Genomic DNA, 25,359 nt, shown 5'->3' with positions numbered 1-25,359 from the left:
AAACAAAGAGAAATGTGGGCGGAATTTTGCTGCCTGACCTTGAAACATACTACAAAGCTACAGCAGTCAGAACAGCATGGTATTGGCATAAAGATGGACACATCGCACAACTGTGAGTCCAAAAATAAACCCTCACCTTTATGGCCATCTGGTTCTCAACAAACCTACCAAAGCCATGTTAACAGGACAAAATAGTCTCTTCAACAAATGGTGCTGGGGGAACTAAATATCGATAACCAAAAGAATGAAAGAGAACCCCTATCTCACTCCCTAGACGAGAATCAACTCAAAATGGATCAGACCTAAATAGAAAAACAAGGACCATAAAACTACTAGAAGAGGGGAACGGCTGTAGCTCAAGTGGTTGAGCACCAGCTTCCCACATACAAAGTCCTGGGTTCGATCCCCAGTGCCTCCTAAACAAAACAAAACAAAAACAACCAACAAAAAAACCATCTCTCAGTGGTTGCGGAAGTTGCTGAAGGCACGGACAGGGAAAAAGAGGGCATTTTTGGGACTTGGAGTTGTCCTGAATGATATTGCAGGGACAGATGCAGCTCATTATATATCCTGCCATAACCCACTGAATGGACTGGGGGAGAGTTAAACCACAACATAAACTATAATCCACGCTGTGTAGCAGTGCTCCAAAAAGAATATACCACACTAACGAAAGAAGTTGTTGATGTGGGAGGAGGTGGGGGGTGTGGGGAGTGGAGTACACGAGAATCTCTTATATTTTTTATTGTAACATTTAGTGTGATTTATGTATCTTTAAAAAAAGATAATAAAAATTTTACAAAATAAACCATCTCTCATTGGGAAGCAGATGTAGCTCAGTGGTTGTGTGCCTACTTCCCATATACATTCCCCAGTACTTCCGAAAAAAAATACTAGAAGCAAATGTAGGGAAACATCGTATATACCTTGTGGGAAGTCTCAGCCCTTACACCCAAAGCGTGAGCAACAAAAGAAAAAACAGGTAAATGGGACCTCCTCGAAATTCAACACTTTTGCATCTCAAAGGACTCTGTCAAAAGGGTGAAACAGCAGCCGACTCAATGGGAAAAAAATATTTGGAAATCACATGTCTGATAAGGGTTTAATATCCAGGATATACAGGGAAGCAGATTTGGCTCACTGGATAGAGCATCCGTCTACCATATGGAGGGTCCAGGGTTCAAACCCCGGGCCTCCTGGCCCGTGTGGAGCTGGCCCATGCGCAGTGCTGATGCGCGCAAGGAGTGCCCTGCCACGCAGGGGTGTCCCCCGCGTAGGGGAGCCCCACGTGTAAGGAGTGCGCCCCGTAAGGAGAGCCGCCCAGCGCTAAAGAAAGTGCAGCCTGCCCAGGAATGGCACCGCACACACAGAGAGCTGACACAACAAGAGGACACAACAAGAAGAAACACAGATTCCCAGTGCCGCTGATAAGGATAGAAGCGGTCACAGAAGAACATACAGCAAATGGACACAGAGAGCAGACAACTGGGGGGGAGGGGAGAGAAATAAGTAAAAAAATAAATCTTAAAAAAAAATATATATATATATATATATACAGCGTATACAAAGAGATTCTACTACTCAATAATAAAGCAGTAAACAACCCGAAAATGGGCAAAAGAGGCGTCCATCAACTGATGAGTGGATAAACACACTGTGGTGTATACACGATGGAATATTATGCAGCTATAAAAAGAAATGAAGTCATCAAGCACATGACAGCACGGATGAACCTGGAGGACAGTATGCTGAGTGAAGCGAGCCAGACGCGAAAGGACAAATGCTGCATGATTGTGCTACTATGAAGTATATACACTGTGTAATCTCATGGAGTTAATCTCATGAATATGGGTCACCAGAAAACAGAATGAGCTTAGAGAACGGAGAGCTGAGGGTTAACTTGTGCAGAATTGGTAAAAAAAAAAGGCTGTGTGAATCTTTGCAAATGAATGGAAAAGGTGAAAGTCCAACATAATATCTATAACTAGCAGGACTATTATATGACTATGACTGCTATAAAGGGAAAATCTAAGATATATATTACTGAAAGGAAAGCTTAAAAATGCAAAACATGGGTGCTTTGCCATGTGACAAAGGAGTGTGCCTGATGATGCCTTGACTTAGACATTTTTCTTAGCTTTGTAAGCTTGTAAACTAATAAATTTCCACATTTAAAAGTAAAAAAAAAGTAACATGGGAATGCATAGCATAGTAATACTGCATGTGAAATATGAATGAGTAAAATTGCATATATAAGTCCATTTTTCCTTGAAACTGAACTAATATATGTTAATATTACAAGATGTTAAAATCAGAAGGAAAAAAAACCCACAGAAAACATTATGCTAAGTGAAAGAAACCATAGCAAGCCGCTGCAGCTCAGTGGTTGAGTGCCTGCTTCCCACATACAGGTCCTGGGAGGTCCTCTTTAAAAAAAAACAGGGAAGCGGACATGGCCCAATGGATAGGGCGTCCGCCTACCACACGGGAGGTCCAGGGTTCAAACCCCGGGCCTCCTTGACCCGTGTGGAGTTGGCCCACGCGCAGAGCTAATGCGCACAAGGAGTGCCCTGCCACGCGGGGGTGTCCCCCGCGTAGGGAAGCCCCACACGCAAGGAGCGCGCCCCGTAAGGAAAGCCGCCCAGTGCAAAAAAAGTGCAGCCTGCCCAGGAATGGCACCATACACACGGAGAGCTGAGACAACAAGATGATGCAACAAAAAGAGACAGATTCCCAGTACTGCGGACAAAGAACACACAATGAATGGGCAAAGAGAGCAGACAACGGGGGGGCAGAAAGGGGAGAGAAATAAAAATAAAATAAAAATAAATAAAAATAAATATTAAAAAAAAAACAGAAGCCAAGTACTACATATCATACGATTCTATTTATATAAAATACAAATCAATTTATACAGATGGAATTAGATTAGTGGTTATGTAAACCTGAGGAAGGATAGAGGGATTGAGAGGTGACTGCTAAGGGATGTGGAGTTTTTCTTTTTGGGGCAGAGAAAATGTTCTAAAATCTTTTGTGGTGATAAATACAATATTGTGATTATACTAAAAGCCATTGATTATACCCTTGGGCGATTTTGTATGGTATACGAATAATCTCAATAAAACTGCTTAAAAATAAATAAATAGGGAAGCGGCTGTGCCTCAACCGACTAGGCTCCCCCTACATATGGGAGACCCTGGGTTCACGTCCTGGGGCTTCCTTGCGAAGGCAAGCTGGCCCGTGCCCGCAGAGAGCTGGCGCAGCAAGATGACGCAACAAAGGGAAACAAGCAGACACAGAAGAACATGCAGCAAATGGACACAGAGAGCAGAGAGCAAGCAAGCTGCAAGGAGGGGGGGGGAGAATAAATAAATAAATAATAAATCTTTAAAATGGATAAATAAATAAATGTGTGAGAGTAACCAGAAATAGCAGCTATGTATGACAGGGGAAGCACAGCGAGACTGAGAGGTGAAGAATTTTTGTGTGTTTTTTTTTTTTGTCTATTTGTTGTTGTTTATTATTATTGAAATATTGGAAAGGCTCTAATAGCGATTGAAATGATGAATGCACAACTCTGTGATTATACCAAATACCACCAATTGTATGCTTGGGATGAATTATACGCTTTATTACTATGTATCGATAAAATTGATTTGTTAAAAAAAAAAACTTTTATCGATAAAATTGATCTTACAAAAGAAACTTATTTGACAAAGAAAATCCCCGAGGCTGGAAGCCCTGTGCATGGCGGTTGGAAGAGAAAACAGCGAAGGCTCCTGGGTACCTGGTGACGCCACGGAAACTCCCGTCCCTTGCCCTGGAGTGTTCTCATGGAAGAGAAAAAAAGAAAGCTTTATCTTGCTGAAGCCGCTGTGAATTCCTAACTGCGCAACAGCTAAATGTCCATCAACGGGGGAACACGCCCATAAATCAACATCAAGCTACAATGTCTAAGAGAATACTCTATGGCTGTGAAAAGGGACAAGCCAAGTCTACCTGTAGGAACTTGGAAAGCTCTAAGCCACTGCTAGACGGGGAACGCACGGTGTAGACAAACAGGCATACATGGATACGATTTGTATTTTAATTAAAAAGGCCAAATCCACAAACTATGGCAATGGAACTGCCCGTGAGGGTAAGTGCATACTAAAATGCAAAAATCAGTGGTTTTCAAAGGTGAGCAGGTTGGACTTCACCCCCGAGAGACATTTAGCAATGTCTGTAGACGCTTTTGGTTGTCACAGCTGGGCAGGGCTTAGAGTTCCTGGCACCTAAGGGGTAGAGGCCAGGAAGCTGCTAAACATCCTACAATGCCCAAGACAGCTCCTGTTACAAAGAATGTTCCAGCACCAAATGTCACCAGGGCCGAGACTGGGAAATCTGAGTGCAGAAGGACAGAGAAACCAAAGCTGCGAGGGGTGGGCCTCACCAGGAAGGAGAATGGACATGGAGAGGGTGAGATATTGTCAAGGTCACACTTCAGAGCTGAGTCTTTTCCAACGAGATGGTGTTCCTGTACCTCTTAGGTGAAATGACCGCGGGATAAAAACGTGTTATTTCACCTCATTTCTCAGGGCACTGAAAATTAGGGACAGTATCCATGGCCAGGTTACAGGGCAAGTAGGAGGCTAAGATGACATAAAGTCTGTAAATAAGAGTCAGGGAGGGGAGAGGGATTTGTTATTGATGCCATGGCGATTGCTACAAATGAGTTAAGCTTGCTGAAAATAGGTCTACAGACGGTGAGCTCAAAGGTTCGGCAGAGGAGAAAATATTTCCCATCGAGCTAGAAGAGCAACACTAAAACACCAAAGAAAACCATCGAGCTAGAAGAGGGACACCAAACACCAAAGAAAACCCTCATGGCGGCGGACTTGGCCCAGTGGTTGGGGCGTCCGCCTACCACATGGGAGGTCCAGGGTTCAAATCCCGAGCCTCCTTGACCTGTGTGGAGCTGGCCCATGCGCAGTGCTGATGTGCGCAAGGAGTGCCGCGCCACGCAGGGGTGTCCCCCACGTAGGGGAGCCCCACGCGCAAGGAGTGCGCCCCGTAAGGAGAGCCGCCCAGTGTGAAAGAAAGTGCAGCCTGCCCAGGAATGGCGCTGCACACACGGAGAGGTGACACAGCAAGATGACGCAACAAGAAGAAACACAGATTCCCATGCCGCTGACAAGAACAGAAGCGGACAAAGAAAATGCAACAAATAGACACGGAGAACAGACAACCAGGGTGGAGGGGGAGGGGAGAGAAATAAATAAATCATTAAAAAAAAAAAGAAAACCATCAAGCAAGAAAAGGGACACCAAACACCAAAGAAAACCATCGAGCTAGAAGAGGAGCCAAACACCAAAGAAAACCATCAAGCTAGAAAAGGACACCAAACACCAAAGAAAACCATCGAGCTAGAAGAGGGACACCAAACACCAAAGAAAACCATCAAGCTAGAAGAGGACACCAAACACCAAAGAAAACCATCAGGCTAGAAGAGGACACCAAACACCAAAGAAAACCATCAAGCTAGAAAAGGGACTCCAAACACCAAAGAAAACCATCAAGCTAGAAGAGGAACCAAACACCAAAGAAAACCATCAAGCTAGAAGAGGACACCAAACACCAAAGAAAACCATCGAGCTAGAAGAGGAACCAAACACCAAAGAAAACCATCAAGCTAGAAGAGGAACCAAACACCAAAGAAAACCATCGAGCTAGAAGAGGGCACCAAACACCAAAGAAAACCATCGAGCTAGAAGAGGAACCAAACACCAAAGAAAACCGTCAAGCTAGAAGAGGAGCCAAACACCAAAGAAAACCACCGGGTTGGAAGAGGGACACCAAACCCCAAAGAAAACCGTCGGGCTAGAACGAGGACACCAAACGCCAGAGAAAATCTGGTGTCTGCAGAGAGCAGCCGGGGACCCCAGAAAGCACTGGGGCGGGAAGGCCCACCCTGCCCCCCGCCCTCCACATGCTGTCCCTGTACCTGGGACTTCTCCACCGAGGCCGTGTGCTTGTCGCACATGGGGCTGATCTCCATGCCCCGCTCGCGCTCGCGGTCGCCCTGCTGGAAGAACTCGGCCATGATGCGGTCGGTCCACTGGCGGTACAGGGGCAGCGGCTTGGTGGGGTTGCTGAGGTCTGCGCAGTGCACCATGTTCCTCAGGACCTGGGTGGGGGGTCAGGGCGAGAGACATTCAGGGGCCACCCCGTGTGGAAGTCGGGAAGGGGTGCGTGCAGAGGGAGGCTGAGGTGGGGGCGGCCAGGAAGAGCGGTGGGGTGGGGGGAGGGGTGTAAAGGGAGGTGGAGAGAGGGTGAGGGAGACGAGGGGGGGAAGAGGAGGGGAGCCATGCAACGGTGGGGAGAGGGGGAAAGAGCGCAAGTGGGAGGGGAGAGGTGGGGGAGATGGAGAGAGGAAGGTGGAGATGGGCAAGTAAGAGCAGAAGGGGGAAGCGGTTGTGGCTCAACGGATAGCATCCACCTACCACATGGGAGGTCCAGGGTTCAAACCCAGGGCCTCCTGACCCATGTGGTGAGCTGGCCCACGCACAGCGCTGATGTGTATAAAGAGTGCCGTGCCACGCAGGGGTGCCCCATGCACAAAGAGCGCGCCCCTCAAGGACAGCCGCCCCACGCAAAAAAAAGTGCAGCCCGCCCAGGAGTGGCGGCCCACTCACAGAGAGCTGACGCAGCAAGATGACGCAACTAAAAAAAGCGACACGGTTCCCCAGTGCAGCATGACAAGAATGCAAGTGGACGCAGAAGAACACGCGGCGAATGGACACAGAGAGCAGACAATGGAGGGGGGAGGAGAAATAAATAAAATAAATCTTTAAAAAAAAGAAGGGGGAAGGGGGAGGTGAGTGGAAAAGAGAGGGGGCAGCTGGGAAGGCACTGAGGAGTAGGCAGGGAAGGGGGGGGAAGGGGGGGAAGGGGGGGAAGAGGGGGGAATGGAAGGAGCTCTAGGACGATGGGAAGGTGTTGATGGCAAGGAATAATGGAGTGAAGGCAGGGAAGGGGAGGGAGGGTGGGAGGAGAGGGGAGAAGTGGGGGGAGATGGGAAGGAGAGATGCGGAGACAGGCGGTGGAAGATGGGGGGGAGAAGAAGACAAAGGGCGGGGGTGGCAGCCAGCCCAAGGAGCAAGGGGCGGGGACAGGGTCCCGCCTCCAGATCTGGGGAGGGGGGGTGCTGGCACCTGGATGCGGTCGGCGTAGTTGTCCAGCAGGAGGACCCCCGAGCTCGTCACCTTCTTGGTCTCCACCATGGTCTTCAGATCCGCCAGGAGGGTCATGTGCTTAGACATGTCGGTGGCCAGTACCTACGGGCCGAGGGGGCGTCACGGGGGGATGGGGGGGACCCGCAAGCGCCCGAGGCCCCCCCCACAGCCCGGCCCGCGCCCCGCCCACCATGTCGATGACCATCTTGCGCAGGCTCTGCCGCTGGCGCTTGCTGAGGTTCTGGAAGATGTCGCAGTTGTCGCCCTGCAGCAGCTTGAAGCCCACGGCCAAGTGGTGGTTCTCCAGCACCGACTCGTCGTTGTACATCAGCGCCAGCTCTGAATCTGCGCGACGCCCCGCCCTGCCGTCAGAGGCGCCCCGCCCACCTCGCCCCGCCCCGCCCCGCTGTCAGAGGCGCCCCGCCCACCTCGCCCCGCCCCGCCTGCCTCTCCTCGCCCCGCCCACCTCTCCCTGCCCCGCCCCGCCGTCAGAGGCGCCCCGCCCACCTCGCCCCGCCCCGCCCCAGGGGTCAGAGGCGCCCCACCCACCTCGCCCCGGCCCGCCCGCCTCTCCCCGCCCCGCCCACCTCTCCCTGCCCCGCCCCGCCGTCAGGGGCGCCCCGCCCACCTCCCCCTGCCCCGCCCCAGGGGTCAGAGGCGCCCCGCCCACCTCGCCCCGGCCCGCCCCGGGGGTCAGAGGTGCCCCGCCCACCTCTCCCTGCTCCGCCCCGCCGTCAGGGGCGCCCGGCCCGCCCACCTCTCCCCGCCCCGCCCCAGGGGTCAGAGGCGCCCCGCCCACCTCGCCCCGGCCCGCCCGCCTCTCCTCGCCCCGCCCACCTCTCCCTGCCCCGCCCCGCCGTCTGGGGCGCCCGGCCCGCCCACCTCTCCCCACCCCGCCCCAGGGGTCGGAGGCGCCCCGGCCCGCCCGCCTCTCCCCGCCCAGCCCTGGGGGATCAGAGGTGCCCCGCCCACCTCTCCCTGCTCCGCCCCGCCGTCAGGGGCGCCCCGCCCACCTCTCCCCGCCCCGCCCCAGGGGTCAGAGGCGCCCCGCCCACCTCGCCCCGGCCCGCCCGCCTCTCCCCGCCCCGCCCGCCTCTCCTCGCCCCGCCCACCTCTCCCTGCCCCCGCCCCGCCATCAGGGGCGCCCCGCCCACCTCTGCCCGCCTCTCCAAGCCCCGCCCACCTCTCCCTGCCCCGCCCCGCCGTCAGGGGCGCCCCGCCCACCTCTGCCCGCCTCTCCAAGCCCCGCCCACCTCTCCCTGCCCCGCCCCGCCGTCAGGGGCGCCCCGCCCACCTCTCCCCGGCCCACCCACCTCTCCCCGCCCCGCCCCAGGGGTCAGAGGCGCCCCGCTCACCTCGCCCCGGCCCGCCCGCCTCTCGCCGCCCAGCCCCGGGGGTCAGAGGTGCCCCGCCCACCTCTCCCTGCTCTGCCCCGCCGTCAGAGGCGCCCCGCCCACCTCGCCCCGGCCCGCCCACCTCGCCTCTGCCCCACCCCAGCGGTCAGGGCCCCGCCCACCTTGCCGGGCCTGGCCCGCCCACCTCTCCCTGACCTGCCCCGCCCACCTCTCCTGGCCCCGCCCACCTCTCCTCGCCCCACCCCGGCAGTCAGGGCGCCCCGCCCACCTCTCTTGGCCCCCGCCCATCTCCCCTGGCCCCGCCCCGGCGGTCAGGGGCGCCCCGCCCCACCCCGCCCCCGCCGGGGAGGGGGCTGCCCGCTCACTGGTGTTGATGAGGAACTGGTTGGAGACCCCCGGGTGGTCCACGTCGTGGATGGCGGCCGCGAACAGGGCGGCCAGGATCTCCAGGTCCGTGAACACGGCCTGGCGGGGTCCGAGAGGGGCAGGGGTCAGAGGCGGGGGGCGGGGCGGAGGGGTAGCCCGGAGGGAGAGGTGGAGGAGGGGACAGGAAGCAGGGGAGTCAGGGCGGATGGGGGTGGTGTCGGGAAAGCTGGGGGGCCAGAGAGAAAGACGGAGGGGGCCAGAGGGGAGTTTTCAAAGATGGGGGAGCATGGGAAGCAGATGTGGCTCAACCGATAGGGCTCCCGCCTACCACATGGGAGGTCCAGGGTTCAAACCCCGGGCCTCCTGACCCGTGTGGAGCTGGCCCATGTGCAGTGCTGATGCGCGCAAGGAGTGCCCTGCCACGCAGGGGTGTAGCATAGGGGAGCCCCACGCGCAAGGAGGGCGCCCCATAAGGAGAGCCGCCCTGCACGAAAAAAGCACAGGTCGCCCAGGAGTGGCGCCACACACACAGAGCTGACGCAGCAAGATGACGCAACAAAAAGAAACACAGATTCCCTGTGCTGCTGACGAGAATGCAAGCGGACACAGAAGAACACACAGCGAATGGACACAGAGAGCAGGCAACAGGGGGTGAGAGGGGAGAGAAATAAATAAAAATAAATCAATCTTAAAAAAAAAAATAGATGGGGGAGTCATCAGGAGATGGGGGGTAGAGCCAGAGGGTGGAGTGTCAGAGAGGGAAGGTGCCAACTGAGGATGGAAGGGAGATAGAGAGAAGGAGGGGCGGAGAAGGAGACGGGCAGCCAAGAGTGCCTACAACTGAAAGCAGGAGGATTGCATCCAGCATCCATGTGGAATCTAAGCCCCCTTTTGATATAGATGTGGAGTGGACACAACCATTCCAAGGTCCACAGGATGAAGGAATAGAGAATGGATTACAGTGGACTTACTGATAATCTATTCATGAACTATTGTGATTAGTAATCGAAGGAAATGTGGCCTTGGTGTGGAGAAAGTGGCCATGGTGGCTACTGGGGGTAGGGAGTGGGAGGAAGAGATGTGACGTGTTTTCGGGGGTCGTTTCGGGGGGCGTTTTCGGGGGTCGGAGTTGTCCTGGGTGGTGCTGCGGGGACAGTTACCGGACATTGTATGTCCTCCCATGGCCCACTGGATAGACTGTGGGAGAGTGTGGGCTATGGTGTGGACCATTGACCATGAGGTGCAGCGATGCCCAGAGATGTATTCACCAAGTGCAATGAATGTCTCATGAAGATGGAGGAGGTTGTTGCTATGGGGGGAGGAGTGGGGTGAGGGGAGTGGGGGGTATATGGGACCTCATAGTTTTTGAATGTAATATTAAAAAAAAAAAAATAAAGACAAAAAAAAAAAGAGAAGGGGACAGGGGGGCTGAGGAAGATGGGGGTCCGGGGGCTGGGGGGCAGGGGTGCTCACGTCCAGAGCGGGCGTGGCCAGCAGCACGTGGGTGGACTGCAGGACGTCGGCCGCGTGCAGGCTGTTGTGGTAGGCCACGTCGGCGTGGTAGTGGCCCTCCAGCGTCAGCAGGTACGTCATCAGCGCGTCGGCGGGGATGCGGAACTTGGTTAACAGGTCGCGCTCCTGGGGGGGGGCGGGCGCAGCCAGGAGGGTGACCCCCGCTGACCCCTTCCCGCTCCCCCCCCAACCCCCCGCCCAGCCGCCCCCTCACCTGGAAGATGGTGTACATGACGCAGGTGAGGGAGCGGCCTCCGGCGTAGTTGGACACGCAGAAGATGTTCAGACCCCACTTGTTGAGGTTCTCCAGTTCCTGGCAGGGACGGAGGCCAAAGGTCAGGAGCCTTCTCCGCTGGGGGGGGGGGGGGTTCCCCTACGTCCTTGATCGGGCAGGTGATGGGCTGAGAGCTCACGGGGAGGGGGTAACAGAGCTGGGACAGGAAGCACCTGGCCCAGAAGCCCAGCTCTGCCTCTAAACTGGTCACCAAATCGTTCTCTCCATCCAAAATGGCGCCGCCCACAGTAGATGCTCAGTAAAACACTGGGCGATGGGATGGAGGACTTGGCCGAGCCTGGCTCACGGAGGGTGTCCGCTGCCCCCACCCCGAGGATCCCCATCAGCAAGGGACACCCTCTGGCTCCAGGGCGCCCAGCGTGTTTGGTCCCAAGATGGATTCAGTGGGATGACGCCATGGCTTAGAGCTGCCCCCGTCCCCAGGAAGTTGCTCTTGCTCTGTGGGGGGGGGGGACGATACCACCTGGGGATGGGGGGATGGGGGGCAGCTGGTGATGGACACTGGGGCGCTAGAAGCCAGCCTTCTCTGGCCTCCAGGGGCCTCAGCTCCCAAGTGGTGCTCACGTTCCAGTGCTCCCCATGGCATCGGACCCGGGCCAGCCGAGCCCGCCCGCCCCATCGCCTCCATCCCTCTCTCCTTGGGGGGCCCCTTCCTAATAAACCCGAATCGTCCTCTTCCGCGGGGAGCCTGAACGGAGACGCACCCCGGAGCCCAGGGAGCCCCCCGGCCCCCCGCCAGGCCCCCCACCCACTTGGGCCAGGAGCTCCTCTTGGTCCGTCTTCACCCCGAAGCGGGGGATGGCGGAGTTGTTGAGGCTGGCCCCGTGCGCCAGCTTCTTGACCCCGCTGATCTGGCACATGGGCTGCGACAGGGGTCCCGGGGGCGGGGGCTGCTGGGGGGGCCTCGGTCGCGGCGCCGCCGGCTTCTCGCGCTCCTTCGTCGTGGGGGACGAGATGTCCACCTCATTCTGCTTGTCTGCAAGAGACGGCGGGTGGGTGGTGACGGGCGGGGAGGCAAGGGGGGGCCCCGGCCCCGGGAGGCCCCCCCCCACCCGCCGACGGGGCCCTGGGAAGCCTCACCCATGGGGGCAGACCGCTTCTGAGCGTGGCTCTCCAGGGGCTGGCAAGCCCAGGGCGGGGAGCAGTTCTTTGGGGATGTGGTGGGCTGGAGCGGGGGCCCCGGGGCCAGCTCGGGGATGTGGGAAGGCCCCAGCTCCAGGGTTCGGGTGGGGAGCGGGGGCCCGTGGGATGTCAGATAGTGGGGTGGGGGGGCCAGGGCGGGCCGCTGTCTGCCCCGGATGGCCAGGGGACCCTCTCGGGCGGGGAACACGCCCCCACGGTGCCTGAGGGTGCTGGGGGACGGGGGCAGCACTGGCAGGAGGGAAAGGGGAGGGGTGGTCTCAGGCTCCATGCCCCCCTCCCCTTGGCACCGCGGTGCAGCCTGCCTGGGGGGCCAGCCCCAGGAGCCCCTTTCCTGAACTTTCCAGGGCTTCCACAGCCCAGCCAGGGCCACCCATTGTGACCCACTCAGTGGCAGGGCCTACTGGGGTCACTTGCACGCCCTGCTCCCATTGGCCAGACCCTCAGAACTCTGGGGGCCACCAGGTCATTTGCATGCCCTGCTCCCATTGGACGGACCCTCAGAACTCTGGGGACCCACCAGGTCATTTGCATGCCCTGCTCCCATTGGCCGGACCCTCAGAACTCTGGGGACCCACCAGGTCATTTGCACGCCCTGCTCCCATTGGCCGGACCCTCAGAACTCTGGGGGCCCACCAGGTCATTTGCATGCCCTGCTTCCATTGGCCAGACCCTCTGAACTCTGGGGGGCCTACCAGGTCATTTGCATGCCCTGCTCCCACTGGCCAGACCCCCAGAACTCTGAGGGGCCCACCAGGTCATTTGCATGCCCTACTCCCATTGGCTGGACCCTCAGAACTCTGGGGGGCCCACCAGGTCATTTGCATGCCCTGCTCCCATTGGCCAGACCCTCAATGCTCCCCATTTTGGCAGAACCCTTCCTTCACCTTGGGGTGGGGAGGTCTGAATTTGGGGACCTTTGGGGGTTGGTGATAAATTAAGTTGTGAAAGTGAGATTACCCTGAGTTTTTGGGATTCCTGGGTTCAGAAGATAGGATGAGTTTAAGGCCCCCTGAGCTTGGGGGTTTCCCATGAACTTGGGGTGTTCTACTAGATCTGGGATTCCGTTGAGTTGGGAAATTCGGCTCCGTATGGGGAATCTCTTACAGGTCCCTTAAGCTTGGGAAGCCTATTGAGTTTGGGTACCTCTAAAATTTGGGGGTCTTCTGAATTTGAGGGGTCATATCGAGTTTGGGGGTTCAGTTGAATTTGGGGGGCTTTTTAGTTTGTTTGTTTTTAACTTTGGGGGTCTTTTGCAGGCTTTTTTTCTTTTTCCTTTTTTTTTTCAGGAGGTACTGGGATTGAACCCGGTACATGGAAGGAAGGCGCTCAACCACTGAGTTATATCTGTTCCCTTTTGCAAGCTCTTCAGCCCAGATCCTCTTAAGTTTGAGAACCCTACCGAGCTTTAGGGCGTATCGAGTTTAAGGATCTTCTGAATTTGGGGGACCAACCCGAGTTTGGAAAATCAACTGAAATTCTGGGTGCCCTTGATTTTGGGGGGCTTTTCAGCTTGGAGGTTTTTTTTAAATAGACACCCCCATGTATTTTTTTATATGAAACAATTTTTTTTAAGTTAGAGAAGTTATAGGTTTAGTTCCCATATAACCCTCCTCATAGCTTATACTTTAATTTTCACTATTTTATTATTAGTAGTAGTATATTATTTTATTTATTTTATTATTAATACTATTTATTAATACACACCACGTGTGCTGCCTTTGTCACGAATGGTGAAATAATAATATAGGTGTGCTATTAACTACAGTCCATAGTTCCCATTAGCACTCACTGTTGGTGTTCAGTCCTATGGCTGCTAGAAGCTTTTTTAAATCACGGAATTGTAGCTTTACAGAAAAGCCACGCATAAAATACAGAGTTCCCATAAACCACCTATCATTAACACCTAGCAGTAGTGCGGTACATTTGTCACAACTCCTGAAAGACCATTTTTATAATTGCACTATTAACTATACAGTTCATCATTTCCATGAGGGCTGTGTTGTACCATGTTTTTGTTTCTGTGTTTTTTATTTTAATTTTTATTCTAGCTTGGAGGTTTTTTCTCTAAGGGACTCTATGGGAGTTCGGAGAATTTTGGGGGGTTCTTAAAGAGTTCCGCTGAGCTTGGGGATCCAGGGAATTTGGAGAGACTTTTCAGCTGGGAGAGATTTATTTAAGGTGGGGGTTCCAGAGAAGTTGGGTGCCACTGAGCTGGCGCTTGGTGACTTTGACCTCTGGCGCTCATTAGGAGAAAGGGTGGCTGGGGAAATCGGGGCCACCGGGTCCCGGGGCCTGGGGCAGCTCCCTCCGATCCAGGAGTGCCCCCCACACCTGCCCGGGGCTGACCTTCACTCACCCAGGAACGTCGTGGAGATGTACTCAGACACCTGGTTTCCTGACCTGCTCATCTCCGACAGGTGTGTGAGCTCACGGTTGAGCATCCTTTTGAACTAAGGGGGAGGAGGTGAGAAGGAAAGGATGATGGGGGGTGTTGCAGTCAGAGGTGGGATCGACCCCTCCCCCCCCAGATGGGGGGGGGGTCCCCAGGCTTGGGGAGTCAGGCCTCTGGCCTCCCCCTCCCGGCTGGAAGCTCCCTCCCTCCCCGGGAGGGGCCAGAGGAGCACCTGTGGAAGGGAGGGGCTTCTGCCTCTCGGGTAGCCAATGGGAGAGCAGGAGAAGCCCGTCGCCATGGCGATGGGAGTCTCCTTAGCAACTCCCCCTCCAATCAGCTGCTGAGCTGGGGGAAAGGGGGCCGGCCGGCAGGCCCCTTAACCCTTCCCTGCTCAGAGCTACCCCTAGCCTACGTCTTCCCAGGCACGGACCCCAGCCTCCGGGGGGTCCCGGCCACAGCCTCGTTTGGAAGCGGGTGGGGGGATGCAATATCCAAACTCAGGGGGAGGAAAAGGTTTGCTGGGATAGGAGCAGCAGGGGGCACATAGTGAGTGGAGGAAACCCCAGTCCAATCACCCAGGGCATGGGGGGTCCCCATCACAGCCCCCTCTCCCCCACCTCAGGGAGGCGGACGGACACACAGACAAGCGGAGCAGACCCCAAACTGGGCCCGGGGACCCCTCCTGGTCCCCCCGTGCCACTTCACACAAGCCTCTGCTGTGACATTGTGCAGGGGAGAGAAAGGACATCAGCTCCCCGCCCCCCAAGCCCGGCCAGAGCACCCCCAAAGCGGGCGCAGACGCCGGCCAGAGAGCAGCGGGAAGGGAAGCCGCGCCGCCCGCGAAGGCACACGCAAGATGGGCACCCAAAGGCTCCCGTGCCGCCCTGTCCTACACGGCGTCACCCAGCCCGGCCGAGCCGGGCGCCCACACGATCGCTCGGGGTCACACACGCCCCGGGAAAAATCACGCAGCAGCCGGGCTCCCAGATCTCGGCCCAACACCGCAACCCAATCGCGGGCCCCCCCCCAGGGCCACACTGTGACCTGGGCCAAGTGACATGGGGGCAGGTGGACACACACACACACACACACACACACACACACGGCTGCCACAGCCATCAGCGCCGGGCCACATACAGCACACGCACGTGCACAGCTGCACACACCAGCCCGGCCCGGGGGGGTGGTCCAGACGGTCCCCTGCCCCCCACCCCACCCTGCGGGCCCCTACCTGGTCCCACCAGCCCACCAGCCACGGCTTGGAGCAGGTCTCACAGAAGAAATCCACCAAGGGCATTTTGGAGCCTTAGCCCCGCTCGGGCCGCCGCACACAGAGGCTGAGCCCCGGGGGAGGCCCGGGGGGTTAACTGCCACCCCGGGGTTGGGGGGGCGCTGGGCGGGTGGGCCGTGGAAGGGGGAGCCGCGGAGGGGCCCGGGCCGGCCCAGCAGGGCTGGGGGCTCCCCTCCGCGCTCCCGGTCACGGTCACATGGTCTGCCAGCCCCCAGAAGGACCCCCCCTCCCGCCTTCCACGGAGGGGCAGGGGTCCCCGGACGAGGCTGCCCGCCAAGGCGCACGGCTCCGTGTGTGTGTGTGTGTGTGTGTGTGTGTGGCGCTCACTGCAGCACTGGCAGGCTGCGTGCGATGTCAGGTGGTGCCGGCAGGTGGGGGGGGCGTTAAAGGGGCATCAGAGCCCCGGGGCCGCGGCGGGCACGTGGGTGGGGGCTGCGAGGGGACGGGCAGGGAAGCCCGGGCCCCAGCCCAGGGGAGCCATGCGCCCTGCACGGGCACACCCGGAGACGAGACAGATGCCCGGCACACAGACACACGCCCGGACGCTCGACGGGCCGTCACACGTTTGAACACACCTGGGGACCCTAACGTGCCCAGGATCACCCTTTCTACACACACACACGTGCACGCTGCACGGCCGCAAAGCCCAAAGGCCAGCACGCCTGGCACACACTGGAGGATACAGAGACAGGGAGTTAAGGCGGAACGGGCACAGAATTTCTGTTTGCGGGGACGGGGAAGTTTGGGCACTGGATGGTGGCAATGGTGGCACGAGATGGAGAGTGCCACAAACCCCGCTGAATTAATGATTCGGGTGTGGTCCAAAGGGGAACTTTTAGGTTGCGTATCTGGTTCTAGAATAAACAATTTAAAAAAAACCTCCATGGAACTACCCAACACAGTGAACCCTAAATTAAACCATGGACTGCAGTTAATAGCCCAATGCAAAAATTGTGCTGGGAAGCGTATTTGGCTCAACGGATAGAGCATCCGCCTACCACATGGGAGGTCCACAGTTCAAACCCCAGGCCTCCTTGACCCGTGTGGAGCTGGCCCACGCGCAGTGCTGATGCGCACAAGGAGTGCCCTGCCATGCAGGGGTGTCCCCCACGTAGGGGAGCCCCACACACAAGGAGTGCACCCCATAAGGAGAGCCGCCCCACGTGAAAAAAGTGCAGCCTGCCCAGGAGTCACACTACACACACGGAGAGCTGACACAAGATGACACAACAAAAAGAAACACAGATTCCTGGTGCCGCTGACAAGAATACAAGCAGACACAGAAGAACACACAGCGAATGGACACAGAGAGCAGACAATGGCGGGGGAGGGAAGGAGAGAGAAATAAAAAAATAAAAAACAAATCTTAAAAAAAAAAAGAAATGTGCTTTCATCCATTGTAACAAATGTCCCATAGCAATGACAGGTATTGATAATAGGGTGGGATACGGGAACCCTGTATTTTATACTGCTTCTCTAATTAAATAAAACATTCTTTTCAAATAAAAAAAACAACAGATGGAATTAAAGCTTAATGGGTAGATTTCCATTTGGGGTGACGGAAAAGTTTTGGTCATGGATGGCGATGACAGTCACCCAGCCCTGCGAATGTAATTCACTGAACTGTGTACTTGAAAGTGGTTAGAACGGAAACTGTTAGGTTTGTCTTCATGTCACCACGATAAAAATTTTTAAAAAAAGAAAACACACAAATGCCTTGACTCATCCCTTCCAAGAATACAGACCCACACAGAGACTCACACCTAGGACAAACACCCAGATGCTGGACACACTGCCAGGCACACAATCAACACACCCACACACATCCTCTCGAAAAATAGATCCCCACATTGGCTTGGCCACAAACACGCCTTGACAATTTTATAAGTCGGTGCTAACGCTCGCATCCCACAGATACACAGGTGTACACACACGCACGCCAATGCGGAAACTCATCGGCAGACTGCCACCCCGAGACATGGCCGCACACCCAGATGCTTGACCCAACCTTTGGGCACACAATCGCCCAAGGACTGGCCCCCACTTGCAGACGGACGCTCCCCCCCCCCGGCCCACGCTCATTTCCTGATGGGCATCCACCCACAGGCGCTGCCCCCACGACGCACAGCTCTGGGAGGCACCAGTCACACTGCCTGCTCTCTCAAGGATGCCCGTGGAATTGTGCAGTGCACAGCCCGCCAGCTGTCCATGGCATCCTTGCATGCTTCCCTGCCAAACACACACATCATCAGGGGCAGACATGGGTGGATGCACACTCAGAATTGCACGCACCCTTCCAAGAGAGCTCCGCACACTTCCCACCAGCCCCGCACCACCGCCAGGGCACACCCAGACACCCCCCCAGTCAGTACACTGTGCACGTCACCCCTTCGGGGTCCCCTCTGAGCCCACCCCCCAGCCCTGCCATTGTGCGCCCAAACCAATCCACAGCCGCTCCCGCAAAGCATCTCCACAAGAATAGGAACCCCCTGGGAAAGACGGACGGACGAACGGACATCCAGATGGCCGGATGCCACACACACGCACACCCGGGAGCTGTCAAGTCTGGAGTTGCGCCCCCACCCGGGAACCGGCCCCGCCCGGGAGCAGACCACGCCCTGAGCTCCGCCCCTGAGCAGACCACGCCCCAAAGCCCCCTCCCGGAGCAGACCACGCCCCCAAGCTCTGCCCCAGAGCAGACCACTGCCCGAGCTCCGCCCAGGAACAGACCACGCCCCTGAGCTCCACCCTGGAGCAGGCCACGCCCCAAAAGCCCCACCCTGGAGCAGGCCACGCCCCAAAGCCCCATCCTGGAGCACACCATGCCCCAAAGCCCCATCCCGGAGCAGACCACGCCCCCAAGCTCTGCCCCAGAGCAGACCACTGCCCGAGCTCCGCCCAGGAACAGACCACGCCCCTGAGCTCCACCCTGGATCGGGCCACGCCCCAAAAGCCCCACCCTGGAGCAGACCACGCCCCTGAGCTCTGCCCCAGAATGGGCCACGCCCCCAAAGCCCCACCCTGGACCAGACCATGCCCCTAAACTCCGCCCCTGAGTAGCCACGCCCAAAAACCCCATCCTGGAGCAGACCACACCCCCAAGCTCTGCCCCAGAGCAGACCACTGCCCGAGCTCCGCCCAGGAACAGACCACGCCCCCAAGCTCCATCTGTGAACAGACCACGCCCCTGAGCTCCGCCCCAGAGTAGGCCATGCCCCCAAAGCCCCACCCTCGGCCAGACCACGCCCCTGAGTAGCCACGCCCCAAAACCCCATCCCGGAGCACACCACGCCCCCGAGCTCCACCCCTGAGCAGCCCACACCCCTGAGCTCCGCCTCAGAGCAGGCCACGCCCCCCGATTGGCGCCTCAGTGCAGGCCACGCCCCGAGGTCCGCCCTGCAGCAGGCCCCGCCCCCAGGCCGGCCCCGCCCCCGCCCACACACCTTGTGGGAGGCCATCTCGCTGACGGAGCGGTAGGTCTGCATCGTCTCCAGCTGCTCCAGGCACCAGTCCAGTTCCTCCAAGGTCTCCCGGGCCAGCTGCTGGCACGTCTCCTCTGGGAGAGGCGCCGCCAGGCCGGTGACCGCCAGGCTCCCCAGGCACCCAAGTGACAGGGGGTCCCCAGGGGAGTGGGGCTGCCGGGGGCAGCAGGAGGGCCCGTGCCAGCCCCCTGGGCTCCCTTTACCTTACCTACCTGACAGCGTGGCCTTGCAGACCGGGGCTGGGCCGCTCAGCGGGGAACGCCTGCGGGGAAGCGGGGCTCCAGCGTCAGCCTGGTGGACCCCCACCTTCCGCCCCCCACACCACGGGCCCCCTGAGAAACTTGTGAAAAGGGCCAATCGTCCTCCTTCCGGGCGTCCCCGTCTCCCGGGCAGGCCACCAGGTAATGCGCTCTGCCCGCAGCCTAGCCCAAGAATCCGCCTCACGGATGAGGAAACTGAGGCTCAGCGGTGGCCAGTCGGGTCACATCTGGCCCAGCACCCCCCAAAGTTTCTGCTCAGAGTCCTCCGAGGTGAGCCCTGCCTCCCCCACCCACTTGCGGCTCTCCTCAGCTACACCCGTGGCCTCCAAATGATAACCACTTCTATTTAGGGGCCAGGCTGTGTTCTGGCACTTTCTGTAGAAAGCGACGCCTCCCAGGAGCTCGCTGACGGAGGGACTGTCATAATGGCTCATTTCACAAGGGGGAACATTCGCCTGCAAATGTCCCCCACCCTTTATTTATAAGGGAGGGGGTGACTGAGAGTTGAAGTCAGGTATCGGGGTCCCTGCCTCGACTTACCTGTTGCTGGGAATGGGTACGTTGGTCAGGAGGGAGAAGTTGCTGCGGACGCTTCGCAGGCTGGCCAGCACCTGGCACGGGGAGGGGCCGTGAGGAGATGTGTCCACGGGGGGGGGGTGGCAGCCCCGGTCCCCGAGGGGAGAGGCCTCCTACCCGGTGGGCAGGGGTCTCACCTGGGCAAACGGCGTGACGATGAGGTCCTCGGCGTGCCTGCAATCACAGGCGGGGACAGGTCAGGGGTCCCCACACCAGGGACCCCCCAAGGGCCTGAGTGCCAAAGAAGCAACTCTCTGGGGGGGGGGCTGGGGAAGCTGGGGGAGGGCGGTCGAGAGGGCGTGAGGAGGGGGCTTGGTGTGCCTCGGGGTGGGGGTAACGATGGGGCGGGCGAGAATCAGGGGTGCATGCAGCTGGATGGGGGCTGCCTCCCCTTCACAGGGGGGGGCGCAGACGGGGCGCCCGGGGGCGGCGGGTGCGGAGGGGGCGCTCACGCCTCGCTGGTGACCGAGGAGTTCCGCGACATGGTCTTGGGCGACATGTCGTAGTCGCTGTCCGAGCGGTAGAGGAAGGACTCGCGGCGCTGGCTGGCGACCGCCCCGGCGTGCAGCACGAGGCCCGGGCTCGCCTGCGCGTCCAGGGGGCTGCGGCCGGGCGATGGGGTCGGGCCATTCTCCGCCTCAAGGCTGCAGGGGGGGGGACGGGCAGAGGTCTCAGGGGGGGGCTGGCCTTAGGGAGGTCAGAGGGGGGAGGCAAGCACGGGGGTCACCGGTAACGGCAGAGGAGAAACGGAATCGCAGAGTCTGGGCAGCTGCTGATAGGCTCCGGAGCGGTCAAGGTGGGAGAGGTCAGGCTGTAGGTAGACGTTTCCACAATTCATCAGAAACGAGAGGGGTTAAAGAGGCAATAACAGTTAACAGGGAATGCACGAGTCTGGGCTGGATCTAACGACGGAGGAGGAAAAGGCCCGAAATGATTGGGACTCGGGAGTAAACTGGAATGTAGGGCGTAAGCTTTGTATCAGTGTGAAAGTTCTTGAACTTGGTAAGTGTACTTAAGTGGTTACTGTAAATGAATCTCCTTGTTCTTAAGAAATGTATGTGGAAGTATTAAATGCTAAAAGAGCAAGATATATACACCCTACTCTGGAATGTTTAGAAAATAGACATTTAGTGACGGGATAGCTGGATGGATAGATATTTACAGAGATGGTAGATTAGAGAGACAGATGGATACATTAGATACATGGCTAGATGATAAAGATAAATGGATAGGGAAGAGGACTTGGCTTAGTGGTTAGGGCGTCCGTCTACCACATGGGAGGTCCGCGGTTCAAACCCCGGGCCTCCTTGACCCGTGTGGAGCTGGCCCATGCGCAGTGCTGATGCGCGCAAGGAGTGCCCTGCCACGCAGGGGTGTCCCCCGCGTAGGGGAGCCCCACGCGCGAGGAGTGCGCCCCTTAAGGAGAGCTGCCCAGCGTGAAAGAAAGTGCAGCCTGCCCAGGAATGGCGCCGCACACACGGAGAGCTGACACGAGATGACGCAACAAAAAGAAACACAGATTCCCATGCCGCTGACGACAACAAAAGCAGACAAAGAACACACAGCAAACAGACACAGAAACCAGACAACGGGGGGAGGGGAGAGAAATAAAATAAATAAATCTTAAAAAAAATAGATGGATAGATGTAGATAGGTGATGGATGGGTGGATGGGTGGGCGATGGATGGGTAGATGAGTGGATGGATGGTTGGGTGGATGGATAGGTGGATGGATGGGTTGACGGGTGGATGGATGGATAGGTACACAGATGGGTGGATGGGTGGATGGGTGGGTGGGTGGGTGGATTGGTAGACGGATGGATGGATGGGTGGGTGGATGCGTATGGATGGGTGGATGGATGGATAGATAGATGGGTGGATGGGTGGGTGGATGGGTGGATGGGTAGACGGATGGATGGGTGGGTGGGTGGGTGGGTGGATGGTGGGTGGATGCGTAGACGGATGGATGGATGGATGGGTAGACAGATGGGTGGGTGGATGCGTAGACGGATGGATGGATGGATGGGTAGACAGATGGGTGGATGGGTAGACAGATGGATGGGTGGGTGGATGGTGGGTGGATGGGTGGATGGGTGGATGGACGGAGAGAGAATGATGTAGTGAATGCAGCAAAATGTTAAAAGTTGGTGGATCTAGGTGGGGGTATGTTGGAGTTCTCTGCAGGGCCTTTGCATTATTTTCGCAACTGTCCCTATAAGTTTAAAATTATCTCAAAATACACTCTATGTTTTCCTTATCTTCCTTACTGTTTGCCTTCCCTTCTAGAAGTCAGCTTCACAGGGCAGGGTCTTTATCTGCTTTGTTCCCTGCAGCTGTGTACAGCAGGGAACGCAGCGAGAGACTGAGAGGTGAGGAATTTCCTTGTTAGTCGCTTTTTCGTTTCTTATTATCATTGAAGTAATGAAAATGCTCTAATAATGATTGAAGTGATGAACGTACAACTATGTGACTATACCAAATTCCACGGATCGTACACTTTGGGTGAATTGTGTGCTTTATTAATATGGATCGATAAAATTGATTTGTTAAAAAAAAGTTTAAACACACACACACAACAGTTATCAGGTGCCTCGGTGGGCCAGGCCCTGTTCCAGGCGCTGGGGACACAGCGGGGGCCACAACAGATCACGGCCCAGCCCTTGGGGAGGTTTCACGGGCAACCCCGCAACCAGTGAACAGAGCAGCCGCGCACACACACAGCCCGAGGCCGAAAGCTGTGCGGGCCCCCTTGGCTCCCCTCATTCATTCACTGCATCCCAAATCGGGCCCACCGCCGCCAGCTCCACCAGAGTCCACCCACTTTTCACGTGTTCCTCGACCCCCACGCTGAGCCAGCCCCCGTCACCTCCCGCCTGGATGTCACCTCCGCTCTGCCGCCCCGGCTCCTGTCCTTATCCCCGTCGTTATCCACAGTGGCTCTTTGGGAACACCTGGGTCAGGGCATGTGCCTCCTCTGCCCAGAACCTTCTATAGCTCCCATGTGCCTCCCAAAGCCCTCCCTAAGTCTAACAAGGCCCTGTCACCTTTCTGCTCTCATCTTTTCCACTCCCCCTCCCTCTTGCTTGCTCTATTCCATTCCTGTTTCTTAAACACTCCAGCCTCAGGGCCTTTGTACAGACTGTTCCCTGTGCCTACAATTCCCTTCCCCCAGGTCTCAATTAAAACGCCGCCTCCTCCGAGAGGCCTTCCCTGATCAGCCCATTTAATATCTCAACCCCGTCCTGATTTTTCCTATTGGCTTTCCTTTCTCAAAACATTTTTTAAAAATGATTACTCATCACCTCCTGAGCTCCTCTCTGTTTTCCTTATCTTCCATACTGTTTGCCTTCCCTTCTAGAACGAAGCATCCCAGAGCGGGGTCTTTGCCCACTTGGTGCACTGCTTTGTCCCTGGGGCCGTCCCGCAGTATGGACCCGATACGTGTTTGTTGAATGAATCACTGACCACGGGAATGCATGAATAACTACGTGAACTGGCTTGTGCTCAGCACCAGGTGTGATTTCGGCCGCGGGGATCAGGGCGGGCCTCTCGGAGGAGGTGGCATCTCCGCAGGGCCGCCGGGATGAGAAGGAGCACCGCCTCGAGCCAGGAGGTGAAAGAGAGCCCACTTGGCCGTGCAAACAGCAAGTGCAAAGGCCCTGGGGCAGGAGCTGGTTTTTTTATTTGGGGACGGGCCAAGGCCGCTGATGTGGCTGGAGCGGAGAGACAAACAGATCGAGACAGAAACACAGCTCCAGAGGGCAGAGAGAGAGCGGACCCCAGGAGCCTGGCTGTGCTACTTCCCAGCTGTGGGACTCGGAAGAAGCGGCTGAATTTCACGTCCCTCGTCCGCGAAACGGGGACAACTACCGCCTTCCTTGTCACACCACCCACGTGGCTGGTGTGAACACAGATACGATGCCCTCAGTGGGGCCAGGCGCCGGGTTCAAAAAACACTGGCACTTTTTTTTTTAACCCCCTCCCCCCTTGCAGCTTGCTTGCTGTCTGCTCTCTGTGTCCGTTCGCCGCGCGCTCTTCTGTGGTTTTTACTTGTCTCCCTTATTGTTGCGTCACCTCGTTGAGTCGGCTCTCCACGGTGCCTGCGGGCGAGCCCGCCTTCACAGGGAGGCCCCGGGACGCGAACCCAGGGCCTCCCGTATGGTAGGCGGGAGCCCAACTGATGGAGCCACAGCCGCTTCCAACATTAGCACTTTTAAGTCTTTCGGCCCCGATTTTTTTCCACTTGGGAAGCCAGTCCAGACAGAGGAGGTGAGGAGCTGTGCACCTGCAACGTGCTGTGTGGCCTCAGAAAGGCCGCTGCCCTCTCTGGCCGCTGTTATTCCATGGTTAAGGTGAGCGGATTACACAGGGCAGTGGAGTTCAGGCTCTGCTCTAGGGGGAGGAAGGGGAGCAGAGACAACAGGAACTCTCGTGTGAGTTCCTGTTGTTTTTTTTAGGTACTAAGGGGTCAGGGATTGAACCCAGGACCATGGGTGTGGGAAGCTGGAGCTCAACCACTGAACCACATCGGCTCCCTGAGTTTGTTTTTCCGCTTGTCTTGCTTGTTGTTTGTTTGTTTTTTAGGAAGCACAGGGAACCGAACCCGGGACCTCCCGTGTGGGAAGCAGGTGCTCAACCGCTTTCCCTCACATCCTCTCCTTCACATGAGATTTTATTCGAATGGTCCCTTGGCTAAGAATGAAACGTGTGAACTCACCCAGCTCAAGAGAGCAATACCAGCCTCATATATGGAGCTTTTTTTTTTTTTTCTGGGTCAATCTGGGGCGGGAAGGAGGGAGGGCAGAGCTCATGGAGCTCATTTTACAGGTGAAGAAACTGAGGCTCAGAGAGGAGAAGGACTGGCTCTGGGTCACACAGCAAGACTGTGGCAATCAGAGTTCAAACCCAGGTCTGCTGACTCCACAGACCAAAATATTAGCTATTACCTTCTGCTTCCTCAACCCTCAGAGGCCCCGGGGCGGGGTGGGAGGGAGCAAATGCAAATGTTCCCAGGGGCCAGGCAGCTGACAGGAAAAGCAAAGCAGGACTGGGGGCCCTAAGTAGCCAGAGAGTCCAGTTTTCCAAGAGAAACCAGAAATCCCTATTTTAAAGATCAAAAACAAAACCACAAAAACTTCTTTTAAAAACAAACTTCAGAAATCTGTGAAACTTCTGCTCTGCAAAAGACACTGTCAAGAGGACAAGAGGCCTGGGACAAAATATGTGCAAAGGACTTGCGTCCAAAATACATTAAGTACTCTCAAAACCCAGTAAGAAAAAGACAGCCCAAAGAAAGAAATGAGCAAGCGATTTGAACAGTTTGCCAAAGAAGCTACCCACATGGCAAACAAGTGCAGGAAATATTCATCCTTTGGGAAGTGCAAACGAGAACCATGAAACATTCCTTCAGACTTCCTAGGACGGCTGAAACTAACAAAAAACTGACAACGTCAAATGCTGACGTGGAGCAACCG

At 56.8% G+C, this 25,359-nt stretch overlaps 1 protein-coding gene across 1 annotated transcript in view; it reads right to left on the bottom strand.

The window, feature by feature from the left end:
- Positions 1–25,359, bottom strand: part of PDE4A (phosphodiesterase 4A) — a 42,940-nt gene that overhangs the window by 5,053 nt on the left and 12,528 nt on the right. Inside the window, 13 exon segments of the mRNA XM_058290517.2 lie at positions 5,984–6,166; positions 7,194–7,316; positions 7,405–7,559; positions 8,935–9,034; positions 10,409–10,573; positions 10,662–10,760; positions 11,495–11,718; positions 14,242–14,335; positions 19,012–19,124; positions 19,263–19,312; positions 19,851–19,921; positions 20,024–20,060; positions 20,339–20,530. Of these exon segments, the coding sequence (XP_058146500.1) occupies positions 5,984–6,166; positions 7,194–7,316; positions 7,405–7,559; positions 8,935–9,034; positions 10,409–10,573; positions 10,662–10,760; positions 11,495–11,718; positions 14,242–14,335; positions 19,012–19,124; positions 19,263–19,312; positions 19,851–19,921; positions 20,024–20,060; positions 20,339–20,530 (1,606 nt within the window).

The sequence above is a fragment of the Dasypus novemcinctus genome, chromosome 30 (assembly GCF_030445035.2).
Source record: "Dasypus novemcinctus isolate mDasNov1 chromosome 30, mDasNov1.1.hap2, whole genome shotgun sequence".
Taxonomy (NCBI): Eukaryota; Metazoa; Chordata; class Mammalia; order Cingulata; family Dasypodidae; genus Dasypus; species Dasypus novemcinctus.
Note: the sequence above shows the minus strand (reverse complement) of the source record. Positions and strands in the feature narration are given on the sequence as shown.